General features: G+C 37.4%; 1 protein-coding gene across 3 annotated transcripts in view; it reads right to left on the bottom strand.

The window, feature by feature from the left end:
• The window catches only part of IL1RAP (interleukin 1 receptor accessory protein), a 154,035-nt gene that overhangs the window by 6,060 nt on the left and 123,841 nt on the right, over positions 1 to 24,134 (bottom strand). The window contains exons 9-11 of one of the 3 annotated variants that reach the window (XM_056121705.1): positions 7,422 to 7,571; positions 5,267 to 5,410; positions 1,480 to 1,806 (exon numbers count right to left, since the gene is read on the bottom strand). In XM_056121705.1, coding sequence (XP_055977680.1) covers positions 1,480 to 1,806; positions 5,267 to 5,410; positions 7,422 to 7,571 — 621 coding nt within the window. Of the gene's footprint in view, positions 1 to 1,479; positions 1,807 to 5,266; positions 5,411 to 7,421; positions 7,572 to 19,377; positions 19,564 to 24,134 lie in introns of those variants that run through there. The other 2 variants (XM_056121706.1, XM_056121707.1) reach the window with 2 other exon arrangements.

The raw sequence follows: 24,134 nt of genomic DNA, 5'->3' as shown, positions 1-24,134 counted from the left end.
ATATATATTAATATGTATGCAACATATATATTCACCAGTCTATAAATTCTGGGCTTAGTTTTCACATTTCCAAGTCTTAAGAACAGTAAAATCTTTCTCACAACAAGTTTCTTTAAAAGTGACTCTTTAAGTTGACTTAGAGTGAGTGTGTTAATTGTTCCAGTGAACAAAACATAGAATATACAGGGTTTCCAGTTAATTCTCACAGGATATTAATGCTGAAAGCAACTTGAAGGTCACATCTTTGTGGAGGAAGTTGAACTTTCATACTTACAAGGGGAAAAACAGAAACAAGTGAGGAGAAACCACTTTTTTTTTTTTTGCTTTTTTTTTTGCGGGTCACACCCAGGCGATGCACAGAGGTTATTCCTGGCTCATGCACTCAGGAATTACTCCTGGTGGTGCTCGGGGGACCATATGGAATGCTTGGAATGGAACCCGGATCGGCTGCATGCGAGGCAAACATCCTACCTGCTGTGCTATCGCTCCAACCCTGAAACTATTTTCTTAATAGCCACACTAGAAAGACTGAGATTAAAAGATACATCATCCAACCCTCCAGAATGCAGATGTCCTTTTCTGTTAGCACCTTTAAGAGAAGCTCCTCCTGGACCAAACCAAGTATGAAGCCACTTGCAAAATCTGAATAACTGTACAAGGTATAATATATAAGGAAATAGAATAAATAAGGGCCAATATTCAGGAGTTTATTGTGATCAAAATTCTGATCCAATTTTTCCAAGTTGACAAATATTGCATCAACTACCTGAGGTAAAGGGTAGGAGAGATACAGTAGGAATGCACACAACCCCTTAAATCAATTTAAAGAAAAATTTTTAGATATGTTACTGGTTGGTGAAAAGCCTAAGTAAGTGTGAATCTTGCTGTGATTGGGCTATCAAACAGTCGAATGAGCAAAGATTTCTTTAATATGCCGCTAAAAGAATTCTAGTCATGGTTATGTTCTTAATGGATGAGTAAAAATACAAAAAAAGAAACCCATACTTGAAAACATATATTAACCCATTAGCATACTGGTGATTTTAAATACACAGTAAAATCTGTAACAATTAGATTTCTACCCTCACCCTGTCCCCCAAACAAAGAACAGAGATGAACAAAGACACAGAGACAATAATAGAAGATGCTTTAAAAAAAAAGTCACATTAACCAAGACTTTGCCTGCAAAGAAGCCAGTGACTTAAATGGGTGCTAATTGTGCCAGTATTCTTCTAAACCATTTAGTATTGCCTGAAGATGGTGAACACTGGTCATACCATCACCCTGAATTTATTCCTACAAAGAGGCTTCACTGGAATACTGGAATATATGTTGTGTTTTTTTTTTTTTCCTGTGAAGCAATTATTTGGGAATAAATAAGGAAGAACTCTTTTTTCCTGAAGTACCCTTGGTCGTTTTACTCCTTGCATTGTCCCTTTCATACATTTTTCAGGGATGAATACGACAGACCCTGCTCACCACCTCTAGACCACCTGGAACTTTTCTTCACTGGCATGGCCACCTGCAGCTGCTTCCAGAACCTGCCCTGTGGGTACTTGGATTTCTCCCCTCTCCATTTAATGACCGTGAGCACCGTCTTAGCCCTCTTCAGCTCTTTCACCTTCATTTCCTTCACCGCTTTGTACTGTACTAAAATGACGTTGATGTTGCCCTGAGAGGCCATGTTTTCTAGGCCGGCCTTGAGCTCCAGGAGAGCTTGGGTTCCCTGGAGCACGTAGTTGGGGCTTAGAACAACCAGGAGGCGTCTGCTTTTCTGAATGAAGCTCAAGGTCTCATCTGTGACAACTGAGAAAGAAAACACCATGGGGGTTAGTGTTGGCTCAGACCTACCCCAAAGCATGAAGCCGAAGGACCAAGTGTATGGAACTTAGGGCTACAGCCTGAAAACAGAGGTGATGTTTCCCAAGAACATTTTGAACAACTTCATCTTTAAATGCAACCTGTCTGATGACTAAACTGCATTTCTTCGGCCAAAAAAAAAAATGTTGAGTTCACCCTAAAAATAAGTCCAATAAGAAGGGGATGGGTTCCATCTCTGGCACTGAGAAAAATTCCAAAGAAGCTTGGAGCTGAAATGTACTTTGAAAAAAAAAATCTTGTTCTCTAAAAGCATTATTAAAAACATGAAGGAAGGTTGTATTAAAGAGGTAGGCTGAGGCATTGGGGAGTTGTGGATGGGAATCTAGGGACATTGGTGGTGGGAAATATACACCAATGTCCGGGTGGAGGTACGGGTGTTGGAACATTGTATGACTCAAATCAAACCATGAACAGCTTTGTAACCATGTATCTTAGGGTGATTCAATAAAAATAAATTTAAAAAAATTCTTTCAATAGTGTTGCATTTTGTAACCCAACCAAATCAGTGCCAGAGTTATAGCTTCCCAAATGTACATACATATCAATTCTCTAGTGCCAGTGGAAATTCAAAAAGATTCCTGTGTTTTAGAATACAGATTCTCTATATTCTAGAGTCCTGTTGCGTGACCAGACATCTCCCAAATTCAGACAGTTATCACTATATCCTTGGAAGAGGAACACAAAAACTAGTTAACTGATCAGAGCATTGGCTGACACCATATTCTCCTCTCAGCTCCTATTCTGCTTTCTGCTCTGGAGACTAAATTACTCTCTCCTTAAACTCCTATCATTCCTACGAAGCCATGATTTTTGGCAGCTGCTAGCTAACATGTTTGCCTTCACTAACAGGAAAAGACTTTCTTTAGGTCACAATGGAAGAAAGGCAATGAAAATGGAAATAACAGTGTGATTTTATTCTGTTGTCAATTGTTCTGATTAGTTTCTGTCACTAAATTTTTGAGACTAATCCATCTCTACCAGCTTGCTTCCTGAGGACTGGATGATACTTTACCTGGGTTTCAGAAAGTAGCTAATTCTAGAAAAACATAATGTGAAAAGATATAATCGGTTTTCTATTCTTCTCAAGCAGTTTTTTTTTTTTAATAGAGGGAGAATTCTGTGGGGTGAGCATTTTCTTCACAGGTATGGAGGGAGAGGCAGTGAGGGGAGAAATACAAATCACATGTGAAATCCAGCTGGGAAAATAGTCTGCTCCAAGCAGCAACCTATTTGGAAGCTGACTACACTTGAACATAGAAAAAAATCCAGAATGAAAGACCAGCAGGAAGAACTTCAAGGAGATGCAAAGATCATAAGGATCAAACATCAAAATAATGATAGCGCATATCATTATTTTGATGTTGATGTAGTATCTACAACTTGGTTCTTAAAAACAACTATTCACACCACTAGGAGGGTTTATGTTGTTGTTGTTAGGCTATATACATGTATAATTTTCACAGAGGAGTAAATATTTCTTGAATAAGTAAGTGAATAAATGATTTAGGATTTTAAGCTTTAAAAAAGAGCTTTAAATTGATCTTTTTTTCATGGTAAAATTATTTTTTTTCCGGAAAACTATACGGAAGGAGGTATGTAGTGTAGAAAACAAGCATGATGGGAAATGATTGTAAAGATGAAATGAGTTGCATGCTAATTCAAAATGAGAATAAAATTTTAAGTCTAATTTATATTTCAAATGCACATGTATTTTAAAAAGTGAGATAATTAGTGTAAAGGGAGTTTTACGTTATATTTTGTTAGTTCACAGAGATTTTTAGATAATAATTACTTTGTCATGTTGAAAATTAAGAGACAAAACATAATTTGGGCACATAAAGTTTAGCAGTAGGTTTAAGAATGCTGTTATACCGAGATAAATACCAGGAGATTCACTCCTGGGCTTGGACGCCAGCCGCACATGCCAGGGGAAAAAGCAGCTCAGATAGAGAAGGGAGCACCAAATAAAAGTGTTGGGAGGATCCTCCCAGGATGGGAGATGCATGCTGAAAGTAGACTATAGACCAAACATGATTGCCACTCAAGGCAAATCACAGCACCCAAACGGAGAGAAAGAACAAAAGAAAATGCCCTGCCACAGAGGCAGGATGGGATGGGGGGGATGGGGAACGGGAGGGATACTGGGACCCGTGGTGGTGGAAAATGGGCACTGGTGGAGGGATGGGTACTCGATCATTGTATAATTAAAAACCCAAGCACAAAAATTTGTAAGTCTACAACTGTACCTCATGGTGTTTCACTAATAAAAATTAGTGGGCTGGAGTAATAGCACAGCGGTAGGGCGTTCGCCTTACAAGCAGCCAACATGGCTGACCCGAGTTCGATTCCTCCGCCCCTCTTGGAGAGCCCGGCAACCTACCGAGAGTATTCAATATGCCAATAAAAATTAAAAAAATAAATAAAAATCCAATTAGGAAAAAAAGAATACTATTATGTATTAATTAAAATGAATTCAAATGGTCAATTACTTTGTGTGTTATTATATAGACCTGAAAATTCGAAATTGAATTTTATTTTAAAGTATTCAAAAATTATGGTTTTAAATATTCTACTATAAAATGCCACCCTCTATAAAAAATTGTTTTTAATCATAAATGCACTAGCTGTTAGAAAGAAACAGAACCAAAGAAAGTGGTGGTAGTTTGGTTATTAGTAGCTTGCTAGAAAACAAAAATAAAGAAAAAGAAATACTGTTTTGGTTGTGTGTGTGTGTGTGTGTGTGTGTGTGTGTGTGTGTGTGTTTTGGGGGCAAACACGGAACTGTTCACAATTCACTCCTGGCTCTGCTCTCAGGAATCATTCTTGACAGTCTTTCAAAACCACACTGAGTGCTGGGAATTGAACTCCAGTTGATCTCATGCAAGGCAATCATCCTAGTTATAATATCCCTCTCCCTCGGGGAAATATAATTTATTATCGGTGGCTAAAGACCCACTTTATGAGTCAACAAATAAGGTTTGGTAAAATTGAGTAAACCTCTGTAAACATTTTCTTTAAACTTAGTCTTTGTTAAGCAATTTTAGACAAATTAATGTTGAGTAAAACTAAAACACCTAAATTCAACAAGACATTTAAAGCTAAGCTATATCTAAGACAGCATAATCCACTATGAATTAAATGTTTCTGACAGTTCTTAAGACTTAAAGTGGAGAATATTTTAACATCACATACTGCAGTAGGATAGTAGATTTCTTAAAATGTTTTATTCCTAGAGAAGTGTCTGTCTATTGCATCAAACTGTTAGATAATCAGTATACCCAAAGATATCAACAGAAAGCAGTTACATAATTCTCATACGTGATGCATAGCTAAAGATCCCCCTGCCTTCAGCATAACATCGTTTATACTCAGTTGAGATACCTACTTCCCCCAGGAAGACTGTCTCTGTCAAAGATGCACAATTTGTAGCCAAATTCATTCTCCAAAACTCCACGGAGAGTCAATAATACGAATTCTTCTTCTTCAGCATTCCTTGCATAGGATACATAAATATCATATTCCTTTCCATCTAGACAAAGAACACAGATTCAAATGAGTTAGGAAAGTTTCTTAAAAGAATGATATATTTGTCCTTTAGTCAAGCTAAGGCAAAACCTTAAACCTAAAATTTGCATATTAGTCGATTTCATTGTTTCATATACATACTTTCTATAGATTTCTGTGTGATCTGACACTGTGTTCAGGCAAAATGGCTACTTCAAGGAATAATTAAGATGTAATTGCATGGGACTGGAGAGATAGTACAGGGGGTAGGGTGTTTGCCTTGCATGTGTCTGGCACAGAATCTATCCCTAACATCCCACAGTCTCCTGAGCACTGCCAAAAGTAATTCTGAGTGCAAAACCAGAAGTAACTACTGAGCATCATCGGGTGTGACCCAAAAAACAAAAAAAAAACAAAAACAAAAGGTGTAATTGCAAATTTGATGTAAAGTGCCTTCTACACATTTATTTTACATAAATTTTTTATAATAGAGATGAGTGAGCTTTAGCCTATTCAACTTTTAATGAACAATTCTAGAAGCAAAATGTCAATCACAGCAGTTGACAGTTAATTCGATGCAAAGAACCAGAGAAAGAGAGCTCAAGGGCCGAGTGTGTGTTTTCCATGTTTTCATGTTTCATTCTTGTTACCAGGGAAATTTGTACTAGGGGTGCAGTGCTTCTAATATTTATTATGTGTAAGAAATCACTAGAAAATATTGATAAAATAATAAAATAAAGGCCCTCCCGTTGATCATCGATTTGCTAGAGCGGGCCCAGTAACGTCTCCATTGGAGACTTTGTTGTTACTGTGTCTGGCATATTGAATACGTCACAGGGAGCTTGCCAGGCTCTGCTATGCGGGCGAGATACTCTCGGTAGCTTGCCGGGCTCTCCGAGAGAGGCAGAGGAATCAAACTCGGGTTGGCCATGTCGGCCGCTTTTAAGGCGAACGCCCTATCTGCTGTGCTATCGCTCCAGCTCAGGTAAAGGCCCTCCTGTTGATCATCGATTTGCTCGAGCGGGCCCAGTAACGTCTCCATTGGAGACTTTGTTGTTACTGTGTCTGGCATATCGAATACGTCACGGGGAGCTTGCCAGGCTCTGCCGTGCGGGCGAGATACTCTCGGTAGCTTGCCGGGCTCTCCGAGAGGGGCAGAGGAATCAAACTCGGGTTGGCCATGTTGGCTGCGTGCAAGGCAAACGCCCTTCCGCTGTGTTATCGCTCCATCCCCATTGATAAAATGTAGACTAAAGTACAGAGAAGGATTTACTAAGAACTAAGATATTCTTTTAATAAGTTTCCAGATGACGCTTATGCTGATGGTTTACAGATGACATTTGCATACACAGAATTTGCTGCTATATTGCAACTTGTACAGTGCAGTAAAGCAGCTCCAGTTACATGTGTCTACTGAATAATCAAACAGCCTGAATTGAGGTGTACTCAAAACAATAATAAAGCACACCCTGAATTTTGAAAGTTTCAATAACAAAAACAGCCAAATACATTTCTATTAATCATTTCATACGAATTACATGCCCAAATAAAAATATGCAAATGGAATTAAATAAGATATTAAATTATTTTCATTTTTCCTTTCTTAATATGACAACTCATAAATTTTAATTTGCATAGAGAGGCCACCTTGCATTCATATTTTAGCAGTCCTAATCTAAATTGCATATTGAATCAATGAAAAGGAATAATACAAATTAAAAACATTTTTATTTTTTTGGAGGGGAGGGGCATAGCCCACACCATGCCATGCTCAATTTACTCCTGGCTGGGCATGTGCAAAGCAAGAGCCTTACCCCACTGTACTAATCTGGAGCCTAAGAAAGATTCTTCAACAGTATTTGATCATTGCATAATTGAAACCCAAGCACAAAAATTTGTAAGTCTGCAACTGTACCTCATGATGTCTCACTAATAAAAATTTAAAAAAAGTATTTTGATTGAATCTTCTAACTAATCCAGGTTTGATCATATTTTCTAAAGATTACAGAATATTACAGCATATTTCCTTTACTCACCTAGAATAGTTTCATCTGTCCCAAAGTGAGCCCGATAAAATAGGACCATCTCCAGCCAATAAACATGGTAAATAACAATGAGAATCACTACCAGCAGGACTGTAGCCCCAAAACCACATGCCAATTCCACTGTGTATCTTGGAGCTATGACTGAAATAACAAAGAAACAAAATTGATTTCTACCACATGATCACAGTCAATGATTAACCTGCATGAAGCTGGGCGAGTCAAGCAGATGAGCCACACATCAGACATATATGAACAAGCAAAGGTAACACGGTAAGGTATACGTAAGTACTTTATTTTACTGTTAATAGTGCCCCATTTACCTTAATATTTTTAGCATGCATCAAAAATGACATTTTTAGCTCTTTGATGATTAGAATATATTTTGAAAATCAAAACTAAACCTTGGCTTTGGAAACGATTTGGGTCACTTAATTCTATTCGCAGTCCGATATTTGAATTGCCACAAAAGTACTTTTTGAAAGTGTAAATTGATTCTCAGTCAATCTCTTGTGATTATTGGACTAGCAAAATAATAGAAATTTAATTGTTGTAGTAATTAAATTTATCAAAAATTCTAATGTGCTTCTAGTAGACCTGATTTTACCTTCTCATTTAATGACATATAGAAGAGATTTAATCCCTTTCCTTTTATATCTAGAAATTTATATTGATCTAGAAACTCAAACATCTTATTGTCTCTGGGCTAAAACTCTTAACTTTTACAAAGCATAGTCATTGATGTGTGTGACTGAGCTCTGAATGTATCTTCTAGGTTCAAAGGACTAAACACAATATAAAGACTGAACTGCATTATCCACATATGAACATAGTCTCACGTTGTATATTTATTTTTATTTGATAGGATCTTCTCCTCTTTTATAGACACTTAGCTGTTAAAAGACATGGTCATGTATTTATAAATATGAAATAGAAGAAGCTTAAGTTATGCATTCATTGATTTGCCAATTTCCTATTTGGTTAGCAACATTTAGGGCACAGCGGTGAATAAGACAGAAGGGGTCTCTGCTCATTTATTCTAGTACAAATATTCTAGTGTGGAGAAATAAATAAAAGTAAAAGTCAATTAGTTTTGCATATTGACACTGTTAACAAGAATATAAGCTTAAGAACTATGATGATGGTTATAGGAAAATGTGTATTATGTGGAGAGACAATATTTCTATGACTACTTAGACACTGTGTGCTAAGAGTTTCTGAAGACAATCTATAGATGTATTGCCCTGAAGACTGTGATTATTATTGAGGTGCTCAGTCTTCGAATTGCACATATCTTTCCACAATACTACCATGAAGTTTACTTATTGATTGTGAACTCAAAGAATCTCCCAAGTCTATCCTAAAGAGAAAAAGGTAAGCACCTTGGATCTTGCCTGAAGAACTTGCCTGAAGTTCTCTAAAGTGTAAACTGAAAAGTTTTCATTTAATTTTCCTAAATTGAAGATAATAGTCTGACATAACTAATACAGATTTTGCAGGACATTATTATTATCATGTGCCCTTGTATTTGGTTCACAAGAAACAATGCTTTAAAATAGGAAAACTCAATCATATCAAGATAGAATCTGTATCGCTACAGTTGTTGAAAAGTTACGGAGAACAATTCAGGCCACTGGTGTAAAAACTGCTGTGTCCATGGCAGGAGAAATACTACAGAAGGTAGGGAACTTGCCTTGTATGTGACTGACCTACGTTCAATCCCAAGCCCTGCCAGGAGTGATCCCTGATTGTAGAACTATGAGTAAGCCCTGAGCACCTCAAGGTGTGATCCCAACAACGACAATGACAAAATTTGCCGTGCCCTTATTTCTGTATACATATTATATCAATACACCAAGAAAATTACCATTATATTCTTGGCATTTTCTCATTTATTTTGACACTCTCTAAGCAAACACAGGGACTTTGGGGAAAAGTCCTAACTCAACTAGTATAGGACTTTTAAAAATATCAATATAGGTCTTTTTAATATTCATAATAATTCATTAACTCCTCTTTAGTCCATTCACGGCAATATTATTTCTAGTGGGGGCTTTTAAAAATAATGTGTCACATAATTGCATGTATCCTATTGACAAACTATATTTCCTGGGTCCATGTTGATAAAAGTCTGTAATGATTCTTAATAACTGATTCTTAAAAAATCCCCACAGGTCTGAATTTTTAAATGGCTTGATTCCATATAAGTACTCTAAAATTTTTCTCACATAAAGCTTCACTGGCTTGGGGGGTGGGAGAAATACTGGGATCAGTGGTGGTGGAGAATGGGCACTGGTGGAGGGATGGGTGGGTATTCGATTATTGTATAACTGAAACCCAAGCACAAAAATTTGTAAGTCTACAACTGTACGTCATGGTGTTTCACTAATAAAAAAATAAATAAAATAAAACCAAAAGAAAAAAAAAAGGAAAAATAACAGTTTAAGATCAGTACACATTTTGCATGTCCCAGCTGCAAGCTCTATAGTTTTTGACACAAAATGTTTACTCTAGGGACCGGATCGATAGTACAGGGGGGTAGGGCAATTGCCTTGCATGCGGCCGACTGGGGTTCAATCCCCAGCATCCCATATGGTCCCCCATGCACCGCCAGGAGTAATTCCTGAGTGCAGAACCAGGAGTGACACCTGAGCATTGCTGGGTATGACCCAAAAAAAAATGTTTATTCTAATGCAATCCCAGGCCAAAAGGTTCCTAACCAAGAAGAAATAGTTACAATTTGACCAAACTAGACTTCTGAACTTCTCCAGTATTTACTTTTACTTTGGTGATCTGATTCAGGATGTAGAGTCATACACTCTGTTATTTCTTGAGTCAAAATTTCCTCTACACCTTGTATTTTGCAGGTGGTGGCAAATTACCAAGCATAAGACTTGTGGGCCACTCACTACAATATTCAGTTGGGCAAGATGGGGACAGCACTGCATTTCTTCTTGGGCCTAGCAGTGCTGGGAGACTCCAGGGCTATACACAGGGTGATATGTGGCTCAATGATTTAATACAAAGTCAAGTTTTTCAGTCAACCACCCATGGTTAAAAGAGAATAATATTTCATCTCTAGTCTTTTCCTCAATGTGAGCTCTTCTGTAATCTCATTTCTCTGTGGAAACTTAAGTCATTCTTTTCATTTTCATTATTGTAATAGGACCTTGGAACTGTGGAAATGACCAGTTTCCTGAATGCAAACAAAAAGAATACTTCGTCATAGTCCCCCAGAGATATATGACTGAATTAACTGTGGAATTAGTATATATGGCTAGCATGTTGTGTTAAAACTTAAGCATTTTTCACTTTAGCTTCAGACCTTATAGAGGCAACAGATACCAGAATGACCCTCTCTGATATCTGAAACAGTTTTTCAAATTAGGACAACTGATAGAATCGGAATACGATCTGTGAGAGAAATGATACAATCGAGGTAAGTCTCATGATCACTTTGGTCTCTTCCTGAGGGCACTTTTGGGACTGCAGAATGGAGAGGAGAAAACCCAAAGAAGTACAGTATATTGAGATTTGAAGAGAGAAAAACAGAGTTCAGACTGTTAGATCAAATCGACAGGCTTTAGTAATAGAATAAAAGAGCATGAGAAAAATTCAACTAGAAATCAGCAGTGGGTTCTATCAAATCTTGAGAAAATATAAAGCCTTTATATATTTATGGCGACGCTTCACAAGATGAGGCCACCTATAAAAATCTGTAAAAGAGAAATTATCAGGGAATAAAGAACTACTAGAGACCAGGCAGTTAAACAATTCTAGGAGAACATGCAGGGCTGAGAGATATGAGACTTGACCAGTTGGATAGGGGCTGGAAAGCTGTAATTTGCTCCTACAGAACCACCTGTGAGCCTCCAAAAACTGCCAGGAGTCATCCCTTAGCACAGAGCCAGGAGAAAGTCCTCAGAAGAGACAAATATGACCCATCTCCCACCCACCTTCCAAAACAATAGTGTAGGCAAAAGAGACTTGTTTAACTTCCCGATTATTAAACGAAAACCCAAAGTAAGCTATGCCTTAGAAATGATTCAACCTGGCCTTAAAGAGTCACCAATTCTGCACCAAATATAAGAATAAGAAATACACATTTTTGTGTGTTTTGGGGCACACTTAGCGTTGTTCAGGTCTGGGCTCTGTGATCATCACTGCTGGCCACACTTTGGAGACTTTAGGGAGTGCCGGGGATTAAACCTGGGCCAGCTGTATGCAAGGCAAGCAAGCACCTTACCTACTATACATTCTCTCTGGCCCAAACAAAAATACACTTTTTTAAAAAAGTGGTAAATTTGGTGAAGTGATTGGAAATTGCTTTATCTTTTGTGGTTTTGATGAAAATGACTTCAACTTTATTACCGAGGTGCCGAAGACCCTCCACATTATTTCCATCAACCCTAGTTTGCTGTTCCCTTCTTCCTTCCTTACACTGCTTGGACCTCAGTTTTGAAAAGGCTGAATTTGTCCACATTCAATACTTTCTATTTCTTTGTTTCTCTATATAACCCAGTTTAGTGAGACCATTCAGTCTGATCATCCAGCATCTGCTCTTTTATCTTTGACTTTTAAATTTAACACGATGCTCTCCGCTTCTAAGTTGCAGTAAAATAGTCAGATCTCATCTTTTCTTACAACTGCATACCATTTCATTTTGTATATCTATCACAATTTTCTATATATTTACCTGTTATTAGACCTTTGGGTTGTTTCCCATGTTGTCATGATTATAGGCATGCATATATCTTCTCAAATTAACTATTTTGTGTACTTGGGCTAGTTGACAAGTAGTAGGATCACAGGGTCATAAGGAGTTCTAACCTTAGTTGCTTTGTTTTGATTTGGTTTTGCTACACCTGTTGATGCACAGGACTTATTCCTGGCACTGTGCTTAGAGATGACTCTTGGCAGGGCTCAGGACACTATATATGAGCGCTGAAGATTGAACCCAGGCTGGCCACAAGCAAGGTAAGTACCCTACCCTCTGTACTATTCCTCTGGTCCACTTTATTCTTATTTTTCAAAGAAATATCCAAACTTTTATTATAAAGGCTGAATCAGCAACACTCCCACCAATGGTGAAAATTTTTATTCACACCCTTACCAACATTGGTTATTTATCTTTTGGATATATGCCACCCCCACTGGTATGAGCTGATAGCAATATATACACCACACACACACACACACACACACACACACACACACACACACACATATATATATGTATGTATACATAAAGCAGTTATGGAAGCATTTGAAATGTTAGAACAAAAATTGGCACTCACAAAATGTATATACTCAATAATATGACTAACATCCTTAATGTCCAACATATTATTGAAAATAAAACTAGAACAAAAAGTTAAATACAACAAGAAGACATCATCATAGAGAAGTGCACTGAAGCCCACCAGGAATAATTGTTGTGGAAAAAGCTAGAAGCCTTGAGTACCTATGGATTTGGCCCAAAAATAAAAAAAAACTTGCAGAAGAGATAGAATTAGTAAGCATGTATTTTAATGGGAGTATTATAATTATGCTCATAACATTAAAAACAGAACATAAATATTATGAATAGCAAACAGGAAATCTTAATAGAGACATTTTCATAGAGGAATAGAAATTCAAACTACAAAAATACAATTTTGAAATTAAACATGCTTTAGGTTATATATCAGAACAGCAAGATTAGAAACTATCCAAAATAAGACAGAAAAAAATGTTTTAAATAATGAGACTCTCATGGATCTCTGAGACTTCAGGTATTTTCTCCTAAATTTACCTGGAATTCTGAAAGAAACAGACAGCATAACAAACTAAAGATAGGGTAAGATATATCTGAAGAAAAGATGATTGAATATTTTCAATTAAATTAACATGATGTTATATAGCAAAGAAATTTATTCAGGTATAAATAAAATGCATACAAATCAAACTACACTGAAGGATATTCTAGTGCCATTTTTGAAAATAAAACAATGACAACTTGAGGGAAAAATTAGGAATACACATAAAAATTACATTCATTAAAACAACAGCAGTAGCAAAAGTCTTACTGAAGCACATTAGAAAAAGAATATATCATAGAATAATGATATGATACCTTTAAGGACTGAAAATAAGGGCCTGAACACAGTACAGCCAAAAGGGCATTTGCCTTGCACTTAACCAACCTGGGGTTCAATCCCCAGCATCTCATATGGTTCCCTGAGCACTGCCAGGAATAACTCTTGAGTGCAAAGCCAGGAGTTTCCCCTAAGCATGGTCGGGTGTGGCCCAAATCCCAGCCCCGCCCCCCCAAAAGAAAAGATTTAATATTTCAAAAATTGAGAGAAAATATTTCAAGGCATAAATCAAAGAACTAAGACTCAGAAACTAAAATGTATATAGCATATCAATACATGAACAAAAGATTTAAAACACACAGATCACAAAAGAAAATACAAAATAAGCAGATTAAGTCATTCTCAACATTTTTTCAATCAGGGAAATAAAAAAAATTAAACCCAATGAGGTATTACCATACATTCACCAACATGACTAACACTATGAAGTCTGACAATCATAAATGGCAAAGATGTAATATACTATTCATTGAACTATACAGAATAATCATGCCACTTGGGAAAAAAGATGAATAACACACTCTGATAAAACTAGGCCAGTAATTCTCCCCGTACATATTCCTATCAATAAATTAAAAGTCTGTAAGAAAGTTAAAGAAGAATGTTCAAAGAAACCTCATTAACTGACTTCCAAAATGGAAACGGACCAAATGTTTACTGCCAAATAAATAAGTGAACTAACACAAATGTCCTTTGCAACTACTACTACTTGGTAAATAAAATAAGTAAACAATTTATATAAATAATAGCATGAATACATATCATGTGTTGGGCAAAGGAATCCCTATGTAAGATGCATTAGTATAAATATATGTATGTAATTTTGAAATGGGGAATATATTTATTCTGCCAAGCAAAATCATTTAATTTGCCAGAGATGGTAAAGACTGAAGTTGCAAGGATTGACTGACAAGGATACATGTAAGGAAGTAACACTATCCTCCCGTTCATCGATTTGCTCTAGTGGGCCCAGTAACATCTCCATTGTGAAACTTGTTGTTACTGTGTTCGGCATATCAAATACGTCACGGGTAGCTTGCCAGGCTTTGCCGTGCGGGCGAGATACTTTTGGTAGCTTGCCAGTCTCTCTGAGAGGGGTGGAGGAATTGAACTCGGGTAGACTGGGTGGTCCGCGTGCAAGGCAAAAGCCCTACCCACTGTATAAGGAAGTAATAGTAAAAAAATAAAATAAGAAAGAAAAGGAATAGGTAGAATTTTTCATGTAATGTTGATACTGATATTGTATATCTCCTTATGGCTATTACAATTTACATAAGTATCCATTTCTCAAAATAATAGAGTAATATGCTTGAGTTAAGCAACGTACCACTGTGTAAATTTTACAAAAAAAAAAAAAAAGAAAACTAACCATCCATTAAAATTAGATCACATAGTGTGATCAACATTTTGGCAAAAACTAATTTTGCAACTATATTAAAGACATCAAAAATAAGGTGGATTGATGACTGGGCAGCGAACAGCAAATTAAAATAGGGGATTAACATATGATGCTCATTATAATTTTTTTACATTACTCCATATGTTTGCTAAGATTTCAATAAATGATTTAAGTTCAAAAGTTAAGATGAAATAATACATTTTAGATTAAAATTGCTGATAAAACTCATCGCCAGCATTACCAGAGATATTAAGCAATTCTTTAGACTCTAGTGCAATATGAAATGAATAGTTTAAGAAATGTACAATATGCAAATAAATTTTAAAACTTCTTTTGTTGGTCATGATGTGGCTCAGTGGCAAAACTCATGCTTTGTGTGGGTGTGGCCTGAAACTGATCCCCAGCATAGAAAACAAAAAGTTGCCATTTAAAATTAAAATTTATTTAAATGATAATTATTTTAAACAGAAATAATTATAATGCATTGTGAAATTTGTATTTCTAACATAGGCACAACACTACACTGTACTGTAACAATAAGACAAAAGAAAGGAGGGAAGAAATGAAAGGTGTTTCACAAAACATACAAAGTGATTAATTCAAGACAGGCTATGAGGAGTTCAAAATATTTTTTAATCTTAGAGGAATTTTATTTAAAAAGAAGTAAAACCTATAGTAAAATAAGGGATAAAATAAAAATAGTAAGTCAGGAATTATTGCAGATGAAGGCTGGAGAGAAAAAGAAAATAAAGGACACAATTGGTAAGCAACAAACGCCAGAAAAAGACTTATAGTCAACAAAACTAATAACTGATAGCTGAACTAAGCGTAAATGAATTAGACATTCAAATAAAAAACTGGATATTAGCAGATCAGAAAAAATTAAGACATATTAATACACAGTTACATATGTACATTAAATATAGACATCGACAGAATAAGTAAAAAACAGAGGGAGGAAGAGATATGATAAGCAAAAATTAAGTCTAAAAATTAGGAATAGAATTGGGGCTGGAGTGACAGTACAATAGGTCACGTCATACATGTGGACAATCTCTGATACCACATATGGTCCTCTGAGCACTGCCAGAAGGATCCCTGTGTGCAGAGCCAGGGTAAGCCCTAAGTACTGCTGGGTTCCTTCACTTCCTCCCCTCCCAAAAGAAAATGATAAAAAAAAGATAGCTGAAATTGGTAAAATAAGCCACAAAGGTATAGGAGAAAAACATATAATAATTTAAAATACTATTAATCGGGTGTTTGGTGCTGCCAGCAGGTCAACCTGTGCCTATGGGGCAACTGTATCAACAGCCTAGTGGTGCCTTCAGACTTCCAGATACCCCCAAATTGCTGCTGGGCCTTTGGCCAGACCCCAAAAACTTGGGGGCAAGTTTACCAAGAAATTAAATGGGAGACACAGCCACAACAGCTATATAAGCTACTTTATTGGCCTTATTTCAGAGACCCATAATCTCAAAAGAGATCAAAAGATGCTATTAGGGCCTGTAGAGCAAAGGTAGGCTGAGAGCTCCAGGCCCGCCTGGATTGGGACTGGCCCCCCTCCCCCCAGTTCCCCAGTTTTCAGTAGCTTGGCAGTCACATCCACAAACTGCTCCCAGTGCCATGTAATCTCATCAATGACCAAGACCCAGGGATTATAAACTAAAACTCCAGAAAGAGAGCACCGCAGAATGTCCTGTCCCCATGCCAAACTGTCTTCACCAGGGCGCCTGGGGGGAGGGAGAGTAGGTGGGACCCAGCTCTGGCAGCCAAAAACCTCCACAACCCAACTGCCCTCACACTCAAGGCCACTCCCCAGGCTCTCAGGTGGAGCGTCACACAGGAGTGAAATCCTACATAACCCAGGTAATGTAGAACTTTGTGACTTTGGACTCTGGGCTCAATGTGACCAGGAACAGAGATCCTTTGCCAGCTTTCCCCAGTCTCTGGCAACCCAGGGATCACATCCATAAGCAACCTTCTGCCGGCACCAGATGGCCATCGTCCAGATCACACAGCTGTTTCTTCTGAAAGGGAGCATAACATGAGGCTCCCATAACCATGCCACCGGATTCCGTGCAAGGCTGTTTCACATGGGGTGCCCCAGACGTGGGTGGGTGAGAGCCCTCCCCACTCCAAGGGATCCAGCTCCGGCAGCCAAAAACCTCCACAACCCAATCACCGCCATGCTCAAGGCTGCTTCCCACGTGCTCGGGCTGAGACTCACATATGAGTAAACATATTCCTGGACCACACGGCTGCAACAGTGGCTGAAGGACACATCATAAAACACTCCCTACCCATTATCCATAATTTCCATACCACATTTGATGGGGTTCAGATAGTAGACAACAAATCATAAAGGGAAATATATATATATACACACATAGCACAGCGGGTAGGGCGTTTGCCTTGCACGCAGCCAACATGGCCGACCCGAGTTTGATTCCTCCGCCCCTCTCGGAGAGCCTGGCAAGCTACCGAGAGCATTTGATATGCCAGACACAGTAACAACAAAGTCTCCAATGGAGATGTTACATATATACATATTATCAGATATATATACCAAAGCTCACATCACCCAAACTTTAACATCATGTTAGTGATATCCTATAGAATGTCTTAATGACTCCTACCAAAATAGAACAATCTTCACACTGTTTCCTATATGAACACTTTTTTGTAAGCATGTTCAGCAGTTCTTCATAACAGACAATACAAAATAAATTATTTTAATTGTGTTTTGGGACAGGGAATGGGGTTTGGGATGGAAACGTCCCGAATTTGGTGGTGGGAAGGTATAATGCTGGTGGGATTGGTGTTTGAATATTGAATGTAATCAAACATCATGAACTAATAAAATTTTTAAAAATTAAAGAAAAAATAAAAAATTTAAAGAAAAGTAGTATGGAGTTCATGCCCAATTCAATCAGCTTAATCAATGGCTGAATAAACAGCAGTGCTCCTACATTATTAAAAAAATACTATTAAATCCCAAGAATGCATTTACCTAATAGCACAGCTTTTAAAATGATAAACTACTGGTACAACTGAAGAAAAATAAGGAAAAAAATTTATATGTAAAGATTTCTGTCACTTTTTCTTTCTCAAAAATAAGAAAATTATGAAAATCAGTGAAGGTATAGAAAATTTGCATGCTACTGGAATCAATGAAACTAATTAGCATTTACATAATACCAAAAGTGCAGAATCTACAATTTAACTGCACTTCAGTCATTCACCAAGATGAACATTCTGTGCTCTTAAAAAATTGGAGCCAATAAACTTAAAATGGATTAAATATTCAAAATATATTTTTGGCCACCACTGAAAATCATTTAAAATTAGAATCAGCTGTATAGAGTCATGCTAAGAATATAATACCTATTTTCTCAGTTTCCAGTTATGCTTCAGAAGGATTAGGGAAAAATTATAGATAAGTACATATGCTGAGTACTAAAGACAAAACTTGAAGTTATGTTTGTCTAGAAACCAAATCCATATTTTTCCTACTTCATTACACAATTTTCACAGGTAATTGTTAGTTAAAAACCTTTCACTTAACTTTTAATCACTGCTGCTGTTATTTAAGGGTATCTACACCAAAATGACAATATGTAATAATACGAATTACTTAACAAGAAAAGATAAAACATAAATTACTTTTAAATTTAAAATAGTTTTAAACACAATGTTATCTAGAAAATTTTCCAGATATTAAATAAAAAGTAAAGGTAAAAGGTAAAAGGTAAAGGTAAAGGCCCTCCCGTTGATCGTCGATTTGCTCGAGCAGGCCCAGTAACGTCTCCATTGGAGACTTTGTTGTTACTGTGTCTGGCATATCGAATACTCTTGGTAGCTTGCCGGGCTCTCCGAGAGGGACGGAGGAATCGAACTCGGGTCGGCCATGTTGGCCGCGTGTAAGGCGAACGCCCTACCCGCTGTGCTATCGCTCCAGCCAACTTTTCTAAATAAACCACAGAGCAAAAAAGAATAATAATTGAAAGTACATCGAACTGAATGATAATCAAAACTCAACATTACCTTATATTTTAGCTAAAGAAGTTCTATGAGGAAAATGTGTAGCCTGATTATTTATATAGGGAAAGAAGAATTGTTAAAAGTTAATGATGTAGCTTTCATATGAAATTTACATAACAATAAAAAAGTGAAAATTAAGTTAAAAACAAAACAAAAAATGAATAAGAGAAAAACAACAAAAAATTAATCTCTATGGATATAACTCAGAGGTAGAATGTATGTTTTACTTGCATAAGACCTGGGGTTAAATCCCAACCATTCCATTCCCTCCTCCCCCAAGAGCTTAAGGAGTGAAATATAAAATAGATTTTTTATTTTTATTTATTTTTTAAATGAATAAAATAGATTTTCTAAATACATAAAAATTAGCAAAAAGATTTTAGTAAGCTGGGATAATGCCTATCTTTTTTTTTGTTTTGTTTTTTGAAAGTGTACATTGAGCTCCAACTCTTGTTTGTTTTTTTTTTTGTTGTTGTTGTTGTTGGGGTTAGTTTATTTCTTCCTTGTTGAGCTGTGTGAACGGTTCATGTATCTTGGAGAGTAACCCTTTGTCCTCTGCCTGTTAGATAAATATTTTCTGCCATTAGACAGGGTGGAATGCCTATCTTTAATAACAAAGAAATTGTCCTATAATCATAATAAGTAAATAATGTTTTAAAAAATCCATAACAATGCTAAAACCTAGCTGAAGGTTTATCAGTCAAGCAAAAATAATAAAATTTTCATACAGAAATTTTCAGATAGAAAGGAGCAAAATATCCATTGTACGCATGAGACCAGGATAATAACCCATTGATACTAGTGAATGGCAGCATAAAAATATTGCAGAAGATTTTCCTCATTAACAACAACATGAATGGGGCCAGAGAGATAGTATAGTGGGTTAACACTCTTGTTTCACACATGGTCAATTTGCTTCTATTTCCGGCCAGAAGTGATCCCTGAGCACAGAGACAGGAGTAAGTGCTGAGCACAGTCAAGTGTGACTTAAAAACAAAGCTAAATACTTACCACGTGCAAAAAATTCCTGTGAACTCAGATTTGGTGATACATATTTTTAAACTCAGGCTATTTTAAGGTATATATCAGAAATGTAATATGTCAAAATTCAGTCTGCATCATCACAATGAGAGAAGGAAAAAAAAATATATATGATTCTTTTCATGGATAAAGAGAATAATTTGATACATTTTAAAAGTCATCATTATCAAATAAAGATCTCAACAAACCAAAAGCAGGATATTGATTCTTATGGAGATGTTGGTCAGCTACAAAATATCTACAAGTAACATCACAGTCAGTGAAGAAACTGAATGCTTGATTCTTAGGATAAGAAACAACGCAGTGATGTCTGTCTGCATAATTCTTCTGATCACTGTTATGAGCAAACAAATAATTTGTATCCCAATTTAAAATAATTAGTCACGACATAATAGCTTTACACTAAAAACAACATGTTAATAGAATCGATAATGGAAACATACACATGCACTCGGAGATTATTGTTGTTTTAGTTGGCTACACGATCAACGCATTTCAATTAAAACAGACTTTTCAAAGATGCTAGAATTATTGTTTCAGATGTGGAAGAGAAAAATTCTCAATCTTAGATTATATCTTACATGATTTAAAAACAATTATAATGGATCAGAAACCTAAGTATTCTTAAAAATCTAAAAAGAAAGTTTGCTAAAAAAGAATTTAGGAAGAACAAACCATAACAAAAATAATTGGTAAGATGAAATTCGTTACGTTTGTAATGATGCAACTCATCAAAAGAAAATGAATTCACAGAGTATACTTATTTTTTCTTTTTTTTTTTTTGTAGTGTTAAGGGGTTACTCCTGGCTCTGCACTCAGGAATTACTCCTGCTGGTGCTTGGGGGACCATATGGGATGCCAGGGATTGAACCTGGGTCATCCACATGCAAAGCAAATGCCCTACCCGCTGAACTATCGCTCTGGCCCCGAGTAGGCTTATTCAAGTCATAGCTTCCTCTTCAAACCTGTGTCCTCCCTCATACAATATCTTGCTTGCTTGGCTCTATGTTTCTCTGTTGCCCATGTTCATTTTCGAACACATTCCCCCTCACCTCTCAGAGCACTGTCATTCTCTCTCCTCACCTCTTTCCAAATAAGTTTTAATAAGAACCATCTTGTTACACCAAAATTCATATTTATAAGTCATATCATTAACAAATGCTAAATACATATTTTGCACTGTAGCACTGTCCACCCGTTGTTCATCAATTTGCTCGAGCGGGCAACAGTAATGTCTCCAATGTGAGACTTGTTGTTACTTTTTTTGGCGTACTGAATATGCCACAGATAGCGTGCCAGGCTCTGTATTAATATATATTATTTAATTAAATGGGCTGGAGCGATAGCACAGCGGTAGGGCATTTGCCTTGCACGCAGCCAACATGGCCAACCCGAGTTCAATTCCTCCGCCCCTCTCGGAGAGCCTGGCAAGCTACTGAGAGTATCTCGCCCGCACAGCAGAGCCTGGCAAGCTCCCCGTGATATATTCGATATGCCAAACACAGTAACAACAAAGTCTCCAATGGAGACATTACTGGGCCTGTTCAAGCAAATCGATGAACAATGGGAGGACAGTGACAGTGATTTAATTAAATAATATTAATATGTTATGACCATATTAATTGGTGATTAATAACTTTTAAACACTATTTTATCCTTGGTTCATCCTTTTTAGTTAAAAATATTTTATTTAAACAGAAAGGAATTTTTTCTAATTATCCTTTCATTTCTGCAAAAGCTAAAGCAATCACAAAGAAATACCTGATTGAGGAAATGCAAATCAAAATAGCAATGAGACATTACCTCACACTTTTGAGACTGTCACTCTTCAAAAAAAAAACAAAAAAACAAACAAATGGTGTTGGCATGGCTGGGGAAAAAAAAAACTTCAATTTCTGATGGAAATGTTGATTTGGGAAATAATGTAAACAGCAAAGTAATAATACAATAAATTATAAATAAAAATAAAAATAATAAAAAAATATGGAGACTTCCACTTCTTGAGCGTCAGCTCAAAAACACAACTCAGAAAAGATATTCACACTCCTATATTTGTTGCGGTACTATTCACAGTAGCCCAAATCTGTAAGCAATCCAAGTGTCCAAAAACAGATGATAATATAAACAAACTATGGTACATCTAGCACTGTAGCACTGTCCCCGTTGTTCATCTATTTGCACGAGCAGGAACGAGTAATGTCTCTATTTTGAGACTTGTTGTTACAGTTTTTGGCATACCGAATATGCCACGGGGAACTTGCCAGGCTCTGCCGTGCGGGCAGGATACTCTTGGTAGCTTGCCAGTCTCTCCAAGAGGGACGGAGGAACTGAACCCGAGTTGGCCACATGCAAGGCAAGTGCCTTACCCACTGTGCAATCGCTCCAGCCCATGGTCCATATACACAGTGGAACACTAAACTTGCTTTAAGAAAAGATGGAACCATGAAATTTTCTACCATGTGGATTGATCTGAAGAGTATCACTGAGTGGTGAGTTAAAAAAGATATGAGCAGATACAGAATGGTCTCTCTCACATGTGCCATACAAAGAAACACAAGGGAAAAGCGAATGGCGAGAGAAAACTGATTATCTGAATTGGTCTACAGAAATGAGCTTAGCAAGTATAGGGGATTCCAATATACTTCTCTGGTGGAGGAGATAGTGTTTGAATGTTTTATTTATGAAACCCTATCATGAATAGTATTGTAAATCATGATGCCTGTTCAAGAAGGGAGACATCCATGACATTGGCAACTATTGCCCGATCTGCCTATTGTCTGTCATCTACAAGTTGTTCACTCGAGTCATCCTAAATAGGATTGGCAGAACACTAGATGAAGGACAACCATGCGAGCAAGCCGGGTTCCGCAAAGGATTCAGCACCATCGACCATATCCACGTGATAACCAAGCTCATTGAGGTTTCTCGGGAGTTCAAGATGCCGCTCTGTTTAACATTCATTGATTTAAAGAAGGTCTTTGATTCTGTTGAGACAGAAGCGGTCATTGAAGCCCTAGCCAATCAGGTCATTCAAACTCAATACATCAAGATCCTCCGTGAGCTGTATTGCGGATTCACTACCAGGATCTCACAATTCTACAAAGAAGTAATCATCGATGTCAAGAGAGCGGTTTGGCAGGGTGATACCATTTCACCGAAACTCTTCAGTGCCACCCTCGAGAACATCATGTGACGACTGGAATGGGAAGGAATGGGAGTGAAGATAGATGGTCGGCAACTACACCACCTCCGCTTTGCTGATGACATTGTTTTAATAACACCAAACATCAGCCAAGCGGCACAAATGCTGGCCGACTTCGACCGTGCGTGTGGAAAGGTCGGTCTACAGCTGAATCTTACAAAGACAATGTTTATGAGAAACAGCCTCGTTCCTGAAGCCCCATTCACTCTCAATGGAACAACCATCTCCGAATGCAACAGCTATGTGTACCTAGGTCAAGAAGTCAACATGACAAATGACCTGGCACCCGAGCTGCGCAGGAGGAAGAGAAAGGCTTGGAACGCCTTCAAGAACATCGAAGAAATAGCTAAGAGGATGAAGAACCTCCGGCTCTGGGCACATCTCTTTGATTCCACTGTTCTTCCTGCATTAACATATGCCTCAGAGACCTGGGCCCTAGGCAAACAAGATGAGAACGCTATTCAGGTCTCCCAAAGAGGAATTGAAAGAGCTATGCTTGAAATATCACGTTTCACTCAAATGAGAGAAAGAATCCGGAGCTCCGACATCCGTCGACGATCAGGGACTCTGTCTCGTTTGCCAAGGTGTCAAAAATCAGATAGGCTGGTTACATAATGAGATTTAAAGATGACCGCTGGACTAGAGCTGTTACTGACTGGATTCCATGGGATGCAAAAGATCGCGTAGCTGCCCACCTACCAGATGATCAGACTTCTTCATTGAGATCATGAACAATCGGTTTGAGGCTCTTCATGTTCCTAGAGCGAACAGACGCCATTGGGCTACACTAGCATGCAACAGGGACAAATGGAGACGTTACTGGCGCCCGCTCGAGCAAATCGCCGATTAACGAGAAGTCATGTGATCAAGTGATCAAGTGATGCTTT

The sequence above is a fragment of the Sorex fumeus genome, unplaced genomic scaffold (genome assembly GCF_029834395.1).
Source record: "Sorex fumeus unplaced genomic scaffold, SorFum_2.1 ptg000044l, whole genome shotgun sequence".
Taxonomy (NCBI): domain Eukaryota; kingdom Metazoa; phylum Chordata; class Mammalia; order Eulipotyphla; family Soricidae; genus Sorex; species Sorex fumeus.
Note: the sequence above shows the minus strand (reverse complement) of the source record. Positions and strands in the feature narration are given on the sequence as shown.